The 13,799-nt window shown below is 35.9% G+C and overlaps 1 protein-coding gene across 5 annotated transcripts in view; it reads left to right on the forward strand.

The window, feature by feature from the left end:
* RIC1 (RIC1 homolog, RAB6A GEF complex partner 1) overlaps window positions 1-13,799 on the forward strand; it is a 145,619-nt gene that overhangs the window by 90,264 nt on the left and 41,556 nt on the right. For 4 of the 5 annotated variants that reach the window (XM_072840654.1, XM_072840638.1, XM_072840659.1 and 1 more), the window contains 3 exons: window positions 4,205-4,347; window positions 4,633-4,769; window positions 9,716-9,807. In XM_072840654.1, the coding sequence (XP_072696755.1) occupies window positions 4,205-4,347; window positions 4,633-4,769; window positions 9,716-9,807 (372 nt within the window). The remainder of the gene's footprint in view (window positions 1-4,204; window positions 4,348-4,632; window positions 4,770-9,715; window positions 9,808-13,799) is intronic. The other variant, XM_072840648.1, reaches the window with a different exon arrangement.

A 13,799-nucleotide genomic window follows, 5' to 3' on the forward strand; every position in this document is an offset into this window, starting at 1 on the left:
AATCAGGAGTTAGATGCTGAACCAACTGAGTCTCTCAGGCACTCTTTACTGGAAAAACTTCCCAATTATGTTGTTGGGTGAAAAAAGCAAGGTGTACTCTGTATAATAATGCTAGTAGTCCTTTTTAAAAGGAAGCTGTTAGCGTTAGAATATGTATTGTTCTGGAAAAATGTATAAGAGACGGCATGAGAACGGAGTGGCTAGGCCACAGATTTGGGGAAAAAGATTTTGTGGTCTTACTAAATATTGAATTATATGGATGTAGTATATGAATATATTGAACTGTATGAATATGTAAAGCCCGTGTTTTAAAGTCTTCTGATTCACAGTTCTGATAAAAGATTTTTTTCACCATTTTTTTGTTAGAATACTGTGCAGCTACTGGTGCATATCAAATAAAACTGTATGCAAGTGGCTGGCTGTTGTCTTACCTTGTGTAGTCCATCTTTTTATGTATTCTTTTCAAAGAAAAGGAATGTTGTTCTGTTGTTATTTGCTTCAATGGGATCAGGGTTAGAGAGGATTGAGTTTGAATTATGATTCCCTTGGTCAGAAGGTTACTCTTTACCTCAAATGCTATTTCAGCACAGAGATTCTTCTCCAGAGTGTAACTTGGTCCAAAAGGAATGTGGAATGTCTGTGGGCAGCACTTTGCAAGCATGGCTTTCTACCGTTACCCCCTGGCAAAGTTTATGGATCATGGGGATGGGATAGAAAAAGAGGCTTTAAAGAAAGAAATCCTGACATCTTGTACAAGTTTAACTTGTCAGGTGCTAAGTGGTTTTATTTGTTTTAGTCAGGTGCTAGTTTTTAATATACAAGTTTGGATGACTGGAACTCTCTAAGGTTTTTCTCAAAAGTTGAGAAAAATAATTGCATTTTGGAGCAGTATTCCTAACACATAATGTATACTTGTTGGAAATGTGATTGGAGTTGAGCTGTATGTGTTCTTGCATTGAGGGAGAAGATGTGATATTTGGACTTTTTATAACTGACTAATTTCCTGCTTACCACCAAAAATAGAAGTTGTATGAAGTTAGAGATAATGGTTAAACTTGGTTGTAGGCATAATATGGCAAGACTTTTGCCATCTTTTAGTTTTTGCTTGAAGAAAGAATAGGATTAATGGTGAGCATCTGATGTTTGTTATTACTTGAGGATTGAAAATCCTTAGAAGGTAAGAAGTACTAATATAATTAAAACTCTTAGTCTGTTTCTACCTAATACTGCATTATAAATACTAATAAATACCACAATTTATTCCATATCTTCCTCCAGGCACTTAAGGAAAGCCCAGTGTAGTATATAGTATTTAATGCTTATTAGACATTAGATATATCTACATATTTGAGAATTGGTAATTATGAATTCTTTATTTCCCATTAAGAGCATTTGATTAATCAGAAATACTAATCTTTCAAGATCCTACTATTATGCTTCTAAGATCCTAAATTAAGGGTGGGGGGAAGACACACCTCTGGGATATTGGTTATCTGTTAAAAAGTCCATGAAGTCAGTGATTGCAAAGGCTCTCTGAGGATATAACTTAGAGTATATTTATGTACATTTTGTGTGTATTTATTCCCAGGGGGTGATTTTCAAAATACTTAGAAACCAATGCAGCATGAAAAGATTCCAGAGAATCCTGATACCTTCTTGTGCCAAGAATTAATCCTTTAGTTTTCTGATCTTTGTGACACTGGCAGTGAGTGGGCCCACACTTGCATGGTATGGGCTGAGGCCTATTGACTAATTTATGGAAATTCTCAGTATTTTAACGAACTCACATTATCTTTGTTTTAATGAGTTTGTTTACTTTCAGTTAAATGACAAGGATCTAATTTTTTCCTGTGGATTCCTCATCATGTTTATGGTCATTACTTTAAAGTCATTACCTTTTAATTCCAACATCAGAATTGATGGAGTCTATTTGTATGGTTAGACTTTTCTCTTGACTCTGGATCACCTTTTCCTGTTTCCTCACATGTCCGGTCATTTTTTGTGCTAGCCCTGTGGGTGACAGTGTGGAGATTCTGAATTCTTTTAACTTTATCAGAAGAGAACTGAATTTTGCGTAGTAGGCAGTTAAATTACTCCAGGATGACCTTGATATTGTTCCTGTCATATGCAGTGATTCTTGTAGGGAAATAGGAACAGAGGAGGGGGAGAATATGGTCGGAAAAAACCTAGGCCGAGTCCTGCTGACTGAAAATCACTGATAAACCAGCAGCTGTTCTACCGAATTGTTTCTCTTGACATATAGCAGCAGATCTGAAACATAAAGTTTTATATTCTGTTCACTACACGCCACACAGAAATTTTACACTAAAAATATAATTTTGAAGGGGAAGAATATATAATATGTCAAAGGTGAACTTTCTATAAACTCAATTGATTACAATCAAGAGATGAAGCTGGCTAAGGGAATGTATTATTCTACTCTTTCTAATCTTTGTGGTAGGGAAGAAAACACAGTCCTTGGAGAATGAGTCATTGAATACAGCTTTTAAAGGATTGAAGGTTTACTTTAAGAAGTAAAACATTAAAAACGTTTCCACTGCCATTATAAATTAAAATATTTCTGAAATACAGTCTTAAGTATGAAAGAAAACTTAAGAGTATATAGTATACATTATAGACACATCACACTTTTCTAATTTTTTTTTTTTTTTTTTTTTTTTATGATAGTCACACAGAGAGAGAGAGAGGCAGAGACATAGGCAGAGGGAGAAGCAGGCTCCATACACTGGGAGCCCGACGTGGGATTCGATCCCGGGTCTCCAGGATCGCGCCCTGGGCCAAAGGCAGGCGCCAAACCGCTGCGCCACCCAGGGATCCCACATCACACTTTTCATTCTCTCTTGCACTTGATACTCTTTTTTTTTTTTATGTTTTAAAGATTTTATTTATTTGAGAGAGACCGTTGAGAAGCACAAGCAGAGGGAGGTACAGAGGGAGAAGCAGACTCCCCTCTGAGCAGGGAGCGGCATGCCATCCCAGATACACCTTCCAAGGACCTCGAGATCATGACCTGATCATGATGCTGATCATCATGCTGAAGGCAGATGATTAACTGACTGAGCCACCCAGGCACCCCTAGCATTTGACAATTTTCTTAAATTTTTTCTTTCTTTCTTAAATCCATCTGACAACCTTGGCTTTCTTGATAGAGTAGTTTCCACTGGTTCCCATAGTTCTCCTTTTCTTTCTCTGTGCCAGTACCTTTGCACTGTCATTCATGTATTCTCCTTTCCTCTTTTCTTTTCTTCCTTCTTCCACCTCCCACAAACATTTAGTGCCAGATATAACCTAGCACTAGTGCCTTAGGGGCTAGGTGTCTAAGAGTAAGCAAAGTGAGCATTTATTTGCCATTAGCTAAGTAAATGTTAAATCTCTTTGTAAATAAATGCTGAGATCATATTCCATAATTAATTCTTGTGTCAACTGAGTGGTCTTCTGAAGGGAGAAACTATTTTTTCACCTCAGAATCTCCAGCACAGAGCATAGCATCTGTCATAGAGCATGGGCTTTATAAATGCTTGTTGTGGGAATGAACAACATGAGGCTCAATGATGCTGTAGAAATATTGAGGTCCATAACTGTGCACACCAGTAAAATAGTCTCTAATCAAATGAAGTTCTTTGAATTTAAATTAACTAAATTTAAGAATTCAGTTCTTTTGTCCCACTAGCCACATTTCAGGTGTTCAGTCCCCATATATGGCTGCTGGTTTCCATGTTTGATAGCACAGATACAGAGCATTTTCATCACTGGGGGAGGTTCATATTGGCCATGGCTAGAGGATTATTACCTCTGTGCTTTATATGGCTCCAGACTGTCAACCTGTCATAAGTTGTTCTTTTTATGGTTTCTTTGCCTTTTTTCTTTTTTGTCAGCTTTCATTTGTCCTTCCATCATTGAATTTGCTGTTTCAGTATTTCTAGTTTTTTAATCTGGTTGATCAGGTTTGTGACAATGGCTACCTGAAGTCTTTTATTTTTTCCAGAATTTCTGATTCTGGATTAAATTAAACATAGGTGAACCAACTTAATATAGCCAAGTTGTAGATGACTGACAATTTTGTAAGTTGGTTCATGATCCTCTCTGTATGAATATTCTCCAAAGCAATTATATTCATACTCATTGCTTTCCCAGTCTGCTCTATTAATAGGTAATTGGTTCTAAATTGGTTATTTCTTTACAGTTTGCAGTCCGTGCTGGAAGATCTCCTCGTTGCTACTTCTGATGGACTTCTTCATCTTATTCACTGGGAAGGAATGACAAATGGAAGGAAAGCTATTAATCTTTGCACAGTACCTTTTTCAGTAGATCTGCAGTCATCTAGAGGTAGTTACATCTTCTGCACAGGGTAGAACCAATGTTTAATATTTGACACAATCTGTTTAGATATTTGCTATGGATGAACATTGATTTTTCTACTTTGGAATTCATTATGTAAGGGGAATGTATGTGTGTGTGTGTGTGTGTGTAGAAAGGAATGGTTTCATTGTTTGGTGGTATTAGGTCATTAGTTTTGTCCTTTACTGTTCTTAAGGGGTTTACAAACAATCAATGTAAGGTCATTATTTACTGTATTTATATTTATATTTCATGTACTTCTGTTTCCATCAGCAGGTTCATTCCTGGGTTTTGCAGATGTGCACATCAGAGACATGGAGTACTGTGCTACACTCGATGGGTTTGCTGTTGTGTTCAATGATGGTAAAATTGGATTTATTACACCAGTGTCGAGTAGATTTACAGCAGAGGTATGACTTTTACTTTGGAATGCTTATTTTCTTTATTTTACATTTATTAATTTTAGTTTTTGTTGTTAAATTCCTCCCCCACTTTCCTTATTTAAGATTTTAGAGTTATTATTAACAACTTTTAAAAATCAACATGTATAATACTTAAAAATAATATACGTAGACAATTCTATTAGATATGTTGAAGAAAAATGATAATTCCTTCCCTATTCCTGCTCTCTTCACACCCAGTTTCCATTCTTGGAGGCAACCACTTTTTTTTTTTTTTTTTTTTAACTATTATTTTGCTACTTATCTCCATTACTCTTGTGTGTTTTCTTTAATTTTTAATTTTTAGGCTATTTATTAGTTCCCACTGTGGGAAAAGACCATTTGCTTCCCTGTTCCTACCACATTCATATATTCTTCCCATCTTCATAGTATAATTATTGTGATTTTGAGTAATTACTATTCATTGTTTATATTGTTATCACTGTACAAACCCTGTTAGTACCTGAGCCATGTGATATGTTTTATTTTTTCTTTCCTGAACATTTCCCCTCTCACTGAGAATTAATAATTGTTTGTTCTTTATATTTGTTTATTTTTTACATACTTACCACTAATTCAACCCCATACTGTGTGCTGTTTGTGTAAATATCCTCTCAGTTCTTTTAGACGTTCATTAGACGTTCTATTTGTTTCATCTACTTGAAATTTCTCTTGGAACCTCTGGCTTGCTGCAAACTGGACTGCTTTAACACCATTATACTTCTGCATTTTTATCTTCTATCATCCTGAGAATTTCCTTTGTTCCTTTATTTGTATGAGATCTTTTCATAGTTAATGGTTAATTAATGTATGATTAGTTAATATGTGAATTTGGTTGCTGTGACAGAGATCCAAAGTTAAAATTTGGATTCACTGAAAGCTCTGTGGATTTTGGTGGGTTTGTTTGACCCTAATCTAATCGTCAGCATTGGTTGAGCTCACTGGATTGTTTCCTTTCCTCCCCTCTCTGTATCCAGTGTTCATTGGAAGAAAGTCCTACAGTTCTTTCCAGAGAATATAAACATGACTGGCCCAGTATTCTGGGTTTTAAGTTATGGAAGCATTAAATTAGAAGGTCCAAATTCACTTATCCATGTTCTCAGTGTGACCCAGAGACATCAGGGTTTTTTATTTTGTTTTTCTCCAAAGAAAAATCTCCAGTGTTGGAATGAAAGAGGGTATTTCTTAGCTGCTCATATTGAGACGGTACTATGGGAACACCCAGATGATGCTTAAACAGGCTTTAAAAGACTAAAAGTCCTACTGCTTTTAGTTCACCCTTTCTGAGAAATCTCAATCTCCAAGCCTTTTTGCACCGTACAGTATAAATTTAGCTATTTCTTAGTGTTCTTTATTATTATTATTTTTATTTTTTAAAGATTTTATTTATTTATTCATGAGAGAGAGAGATAGAGAGAGAGAGAGAGAGGCAGAGACACAGGCAAAGGGAAGCAGGCTCCATTCAAGAAGCCCGAAGTGGGACTCAATCCCAAGTCTCCAGGATCACACCCTGGGCTGAAGGCGACGCTAAACCACTGAGCCACAAGATTGCCCTCTTTGTGTTCTTTAATGCAAGTTTAGGATGCTACTTATCCATATACTTCCTACCTTTTTTTTTTTTTTTAACTTCCTACCTTTTAAAATATTCTAAAAAAAAAAAAAAAGATATTCTGATACTATCTCTTCTCCCTTTTGTTGTCCTTGTCAGTTTATGCTTTTGAAGAAATTATTTCTGTTATAAAAGTTGGGATTTTAAGAGAGAAGCTAAGTATTTATATTCAGTCTATTCTCTTTAACTGGAAACATTTTAAAAATTTAAAAATTTATTTATTAGAGAGAGAGAGCGCACACAATCAGGGGGAGCAGCAGAGAGAGAGGTAGAAGCAGACTCCCCACTGAACAGGGAGCCTGATGCAGGGCTGAATCCCAGGACCCCGAGATCATGACCTGAGCCAAAGGCTGACACCCAGGTACCCCAAGATTTTTTAAGGGCATATTGTTTTCTTTCTTTTTTTTTTTTCTTTAAAGATTTTATTTATTCATGAGAGACACAGAGAGAGAGAGAGAGGGGTGGGGGGCAGAGACACAGGCAGAGGGAGAAGCAGGCTCCATGCAGGGAGCCCGACATGGGACTCGATCCCGGGTCGCCAGGATCAGGCCCTGGGCTGAAGGCGGCGCTAAACCGATGAGCCACCCGGGCTGCCCGGGCATATTGTTTTCTATGTATAGAGTCAGCTTTAGTATTCCTAAAACTGTTTTCCATTATTCACATAGTAAAGTACTAAATAATGCATTTGTGGTAATATGTCAATATATAAGAATACAATTGAGTTTTTGAAGTATTTAATTTTTTACATAGTAAAAAAAATAATAAAAAAAATTTTTTACATAGTAATTTGTAATTATGCTTGGGATTTAAATGTTTTTGTTGAAAACAAAAATCCTAGAGCTGAAAAAGTGACTCCTTTCTAAGTATCAGCTTTTATCATTTTTATTAGGCTTTGGTTAAAGAAACTTTCCAGTAAATTAAGAATTTAGAAAAAAATGAAAAGCAAATGGACATTATTAAATAAGTTAGAAAATACAAATTAGAAGTAAAGAATACATATGTATATTACTGGCAATTGGGAGATACACTTAATGACATATTTATATTAGGTACTACTTAAGTGCTTTGTAAAAATTCTTTTTGGCATTTTTGAGGCATTTAACAGATATATTAAAATATGTCAGATTATACCACTCCCCTGCTCAAAGCCCTTCAATAGGACTAGATAATTAGGACAAAACCTGCTGAAGACAACTAGAAAAGCTGGAGAAAAACATTTTTTAATGTACCTGAAGGCTTTGGAGAGCTAACAATACCGCAAAGAATCCCCAGGCAAGGGAGGCAGAGGCTTGCATGCACAGCAAGGCTGTATGTGGTGACTTGCCTCGGTCTCACAGATGTGCTGAGTGAAAGCAGCTAGACACAAAAGGATATGTGCTATGATTTTATTTTATGTAAAATTAAAAATAACATAGGCTGTTCTAAATTAGAATTTATATGGATGCATGTTCTTAAGTAGTATTGGTCTAAAGGAAAAGAAGGAAGTGATTACCATTTAAGTGTAGATGTTGGTTACTTCTGTGGTAGGTAAGGGTATATTGGTCAGGAGAGACACGGTTAGATACTGATAATTCTTGGCCTACGTGCTAGCTAATTCCACAGTGTTTACTTTGTGATATTATTGAGATGTACAATCTTGTAATTATGTATTGTTCTTTAATGTGTTACAATTCATAATGGAAAAATTCTAAAAAATTAAAGATCCTCCAGTGACTATGTATAAATTAGGGAAAAAGCCAAAAAGGTTTTATAGTGGCTTTCAAAGCCCTGTAAATTTAACCTCCTTTTACATCTGTTACCTCATCTACTACTTCTTTCCTCATTCCAATCCACTCCATCTGCATAGGCTTCTTTGATGTACTTGAACATGCCAAAAATGCTACTCCATTGGGGCCTTTGTACTTGGTATATCTCCTTGAGTTCGTTCCTCAAAATGCATTTGCATTTGGGGAAAACTTATTGACTATTCTATCCTCCCATACGATCTGTTTTCTATAATTGTTTTATTATTTTTTTCTACAGTATTCACCAATCTCCAATATACTATTTTTTTTTTTTTTAACTTAACAACCTCCTAACAAATATAAGGCAAGAATTTTGGTGTTTTTGAATACCTGCCACATCCTCCACACCTAGAACAGTGCTAGGTGAATAGTGGGCACCTGGAAAATACTTGTTACAGAAATCAGTTAATTAATTTCAGTCTAAGCAGTGGTCCAAAGAAATAATGCTCAGTGCTATCTTTACCTTTTTTGGTCATCTAAAATAGTGTTTTTTTATTATAATTGAAAAATACCAAAAAAAAAAAAAAAAAGGGAAGCAGATATGCCATGTTTAGATAATTGATTATATAGCTCATTTAAATGGGAATTAAATAAAATCTATAGTATTATATTTTAAACAGAGCTGTTATTTATATTGGATCTTCTAGAGTGTTTACTGTTAGGATCATCCAAAAATAAAGTGCTGTATTGTATAGTGTGCTGTGTTGTTGTGCTTATTAAACTAATAATCATAATGACCTTTGCCTTAAAATTTATAATCTAAGACATCCTTGATTTGAAAGGTAAAAACAAACAATGGAGCCGAATAGCATAGAAGCTTAATAATAATGTATTCATTTATTGAATGCTTAACTTTTTGAATGTTAGTCATTGTATCAAATAGTTTACATGTATGTATGTTCTCATTTACTCTGCAAAACACTCTTAAGAGGTAAGAACTTATGAAAACAAAACTAAAGCTTGGAGAGGTCAGATCATTATTTTAGCAAGTGAATAGTAGACCTGAGATGTTAGGCTGCCAGGCACTATCCTGTGAATCTTAGTAGGTTATATACCATACTGTAAAATAAAGGAATAATAGAGAATAGTAAGCACTTGACAATCACAAACCACTTTTAAAGGATAGATGAAATAAAATTTGCTGTTTTCTACAATTGAGCAGTTAAACACAATGTGGGGGGTGATGGGAATAATATTAGTGAGCAAGTTAGATTCAGTTCCTGCTGTCAGGATGTTTATATCCTAATAGGAAAGTCATCTTCATTTAGTTAGGTTTGCAGATAGTCCATTTTTTAGTGTTTTACAAGTAGATAAATTAGCTCTAGACTGAGCTCATTTGAGAATATTTATTGAACTAATTAATGAAATTGCTATTCAGATGGTAGTCCCGATAGAATATTTTCTTAGCCAGATGAAACCAAAGAAAGCCTTACAAAACTGTATGTTTATTGAAAGAGAATTATACTGATTACAGTGTATTTAGACAGCACTTTTAAAACCTTCATTATTTTTCTTTATTATAGCAGCTTCATGGAGTTTGGCCACAAGATGTTGTTGATGGAACTTGTGTAGCAGTAAATAACAAGTATCGACTCATGGCATTTGGTTGTGCAAGGTAATTGATAGAGACTTCTTTAAGAGTCATTGTCAAAAATAATGGGTTTTTTTGTGTGCTTTTTTTCCAATATATTTTTTTAAACAAAAAATGGTCTAAACATACTTATAAACTTTGTCATGCCTATCACAATATAGGAGTCAGCCTTAATATAAAATCTAAAAGCGGGACACCTGAGTGGCTCAGTGGTTGAGTGTCTGCCTTTGGCACAGGGCATGGTCCTGGAGTCCCAAGATTGGGTCCTGCTTTGTGCTCCCATCAGGGAACCTGCTTCTTCCTCTGCCTATGTCTCTGCCTCTCTCTTTGTGTCTCTCATGAATAAATACAATCTTTAAAATCTGAAAGCATTTTATTAGGTTGAAGCAAAACAGATCTAAAGGGCAGATTTAGGATATTAAGTGTTTTAATTTGTAAAGGTGAGCTTTTCTTTAGTGATTGGAACTTGTAATTTAAGTTATAAATTAAAAAGATTAAATCAGCCAAAATTTAGGTTCTTTATTATTTAAAAGAGGATCAGGGAAGATATTTTTCTTTTTTTAAAAAAATAATCCTTTCCTTTGGCTAGTATCCAAAATCTATAAAGAACTGAGTCAAACTGAACACTCAAAAAATCCGGTTAAGATGGGGCACTTGGGTGGCTTAGTGGTTGAGCATCTGCTTTCGGCTCAGGGCGTGATCCTGGGGTCTGGGATCAAGTTCCGCATCAGGCTCTTTTGGGGAGCTTGCTTCTCCCCCTGCCTATGTCTCTGCCTCTCTCTCTTTCTCATGAATAAATAAAATCTTAAAAAAAAAAATCCAGTTAAGAAATGGGCAGAAGACATGAGCAGACTTTTCTCCAAAGAAGACATACAGATGACAACAGTCACATGAAAATGCTCAACATAACTCATCATCAGGGAAATACAAATCGAAACCACAATGAGATACCACCTTACACCAGTCAGAATGTCTAACATTAACAACTCAGGAAACAATAGATGTTGGCTAAGATGTGGAGAAAGGGGAACCCTTCTATAGTGTTGGTGGGAATGCAAACTGGTGCAGCAACTCTGGAAAATAGTATGGAGGTTCCCCAAAAAGTTAAAAATAGAACTATCCTGTGACCCAGCAGTTGTACTACTAGATACTTATCCAAAGGATACAAAAATGCTAACTTGACCTGCACCTTAATGTTCATAGCCAAAACATGGAAAGAACCCAAATATCCATCCACTGATAAACAGATAAAGATGTGTGTAATGGACTATTTATATATATTGGAGTGTGTGTGTGTATGTGTGTAGAATGGAATACTAGTCATTGAAAATAATGAAATCTTGAAAAGAATGAAATGATGTGGATGGAACTAGACGGTATTATGCTAAGCAAAATTAAGTCAGTCAGAAAGACAAATACCATGTGATATCTTTTTTTTTTTTAAGATTTTATTCATTTATTTGAGAAAGAGCACAAGTGGTGGCGGGGGGAGAGGGAGAAGCAGACTCACTGCTGAGCAGGGAGCCCAACAGGGCCTGGATCCCAGGATCCTGGGACCATGACTTGAGCTGAAGTCAGATACTTAACTGACAGTTACCCAGGTGTCCCAACAAATACCATATGATCTCTCTCATTAGTGGAATTTAAGAAACAAAACAGATGAACATAGGGGAGGAAAGAGATTGATAAGAGATTCTTAACAATAGGGAACAAACTGAGGGTCACTGGAGGGCATGGGGGGAGGGTAGGGTAACTGGGTGATAGCATTAAGGAGGGCATTTGATATGATGAGCACTGGGTGTTATATGCAACTGATAAATTGTTGAACACTACATCTGAAACTATAAGGATGTATTATGTTTGACTAATTGAATTTAAATTTTAAAAAATGAAAAAAACCCTCCATACTTAAAGGAAAGTGTATGGGTCCAAATACTCAGTTTTACAAATATTTATAATACAAACACCTCTGTTCATAACTGGGTCAAGAACTAGAATGTTGTGAGCTGATAAAAGTTTCAGCCCCACTACTTCCTAAATGACAACTCTTACCTCCTCAGCACACTTACAGGTAACCACTGTTCTGTCTTTGTGATGATCATTTACTTATCTTTATGGTTTTACCACATATGCATGCGCTCCTAAAGAGCATAATTTACTTTTACCTGATTTTGAACTTTATAGAAGTTCATGTTTATGAACTTCATATTCTAACTATGTTTTGGGTCTAGCTTCTTTCAGTCAGCATTGTGAAATTCACCCATGCTGTTTGCCAGTAGCAAAAATTATTTTTTGATTGATTTATGGTGTTCCAGCGTATGAATGTATCATAATTTATCTGTTTTGCTATTAATGGCTATTTACATTGTTTACTGGTTTTCAAAAAGAGGATATTTTCTTAGATAATAATTCAATATTTTTGTCATACGACAGAATTAATGATAGACCCCCAAATAAGATCTAATTCTCAATCTATATTCAAATTAACCCTGTTGTCACCAAAATTTTTTTTATAGCTCCTTGTTTGCTTGTTTGAACCAGAGTCAGTCAAAATCAATGATTTGTATTCGGTTATTGTTTCCCTGTCATCCTCTTTTGCCTGTAACAACCCATACACCTTTTTTCTTATTTCTGTGACATTAACTTTTTAAGAGTCCAGGTTGGTTATTTATAAAATGTCCTGCTTTCTAAATATGTCTTGTTGTTTCTGCATAATGGCTTTTTTTGAAGTTTTTTTCTCCTTTTTTTTAAAAAAGATTTTATGAGAGAGAGAGAGAGAGAGAGAGAGAGAGAGAGAGAGGCAGGCAGAGACACAGGCAGAGAGAGAAGCAGGCTCCATGCAGGGAGCCTGACATGGGACTCGATCTTGGGTCTCCAGGATCATGCCTCGGGCTGAAGGCGGCGTTAAACCGCTGAGCCACCTGGGCTGCCCTTCATAATGGCTTTTAGTTAGTTCCTCTAAACCTGTCATGATTGGAACCTTGAAGCGTGTTCTTGTTGAGCTAGTCCAGTTAGATGATGAGGAAGTTCACACAGGAACATTGGACAGGAGCAGTGGCAGGTGCACAGTACCGTGCTGCCTGCAGTCAGGGTAGCACCCGCAGGCCTACCAAGGCCAAGTAGTAGAACCCATGAGAGGCCCTTCCCCAGGACAGTGAAGGTAGAATCTTGGCCTCCGGCCTCTGTCTTCTTACTTCTCATCAGTTGGGAGGGTGCCAGCCTTTTTTTTTTTTTTTTTTTTTTTTTTGTGACCATGAGTTGGGGTGGAAGTTTGTGATTGTAGCTATGTGACCTAACAGACTAGTGGCTTCTAGCTCTGATCTTCCAGCCCTTAACAGAATTAATTGCTCTGAACACTAAACTATAGCTGGTATCCTTTGAGTAGGAAGGTAACTTTCTTCTAGGATGCCAGTTTGCAAGGGGATCAATTCTACAACCTAATTCTTACCTTTATGTTTAAAGGTTTGACCAAATGCTGGTTAAACTTTTTTTTTTTTTTTTTTTTTGGTTAAACATTTTTTATCATATGTAATGTACTTGCAATGGCACCGTATAGCACTAATGTTAAGTTGTCCTGGTACGAGTGATATTAAATTTAGTCACTTGTGATTATAACTATATCTCTTACAGAGATATGTTTTTGCTTTGAGGTTAGTGAGTAGTGTCTTATGCATGAAGAAACATTTTTTCCTGTAATGGGTTAATGGGAAATGGAAATAAAAATAATTTGAACAATTTAGGCAGTAGAGAATACATGAAAGGTTAGTTGTCAGTCTTTTTTAAGTATTGACTTAGCACCAGTTTCTTGTATTAAAAATATTTGGACTCTCCTCACTGACTTGTTTAGAGCTCAGCAACCCAGAGTTACCACTTGACAGTTGTCAGGTGCAAAGCAAAAACAAGTAAATACCTGCTAGCTACTTAGCTACTTAGGGCTGTCTTTCAGCAAAGTGTCTAATTGGGCAGGTAGTCTGGAAAGATACCTATTCCCAGGCATTTGACTTCTGACTGAGATG

Source organism: Canis lupus, chromosome 1 (assembly GCF_048164855.1).
Source record: "Canis lupus baileyi chromosome 1, mCanLup2.hap1, whole genome shotgun sequence".
NCBI lineage: Eukaryota > Metazoa > Chordata > Mammalia > Carnivora > Canidae > Canis > Canis lupus.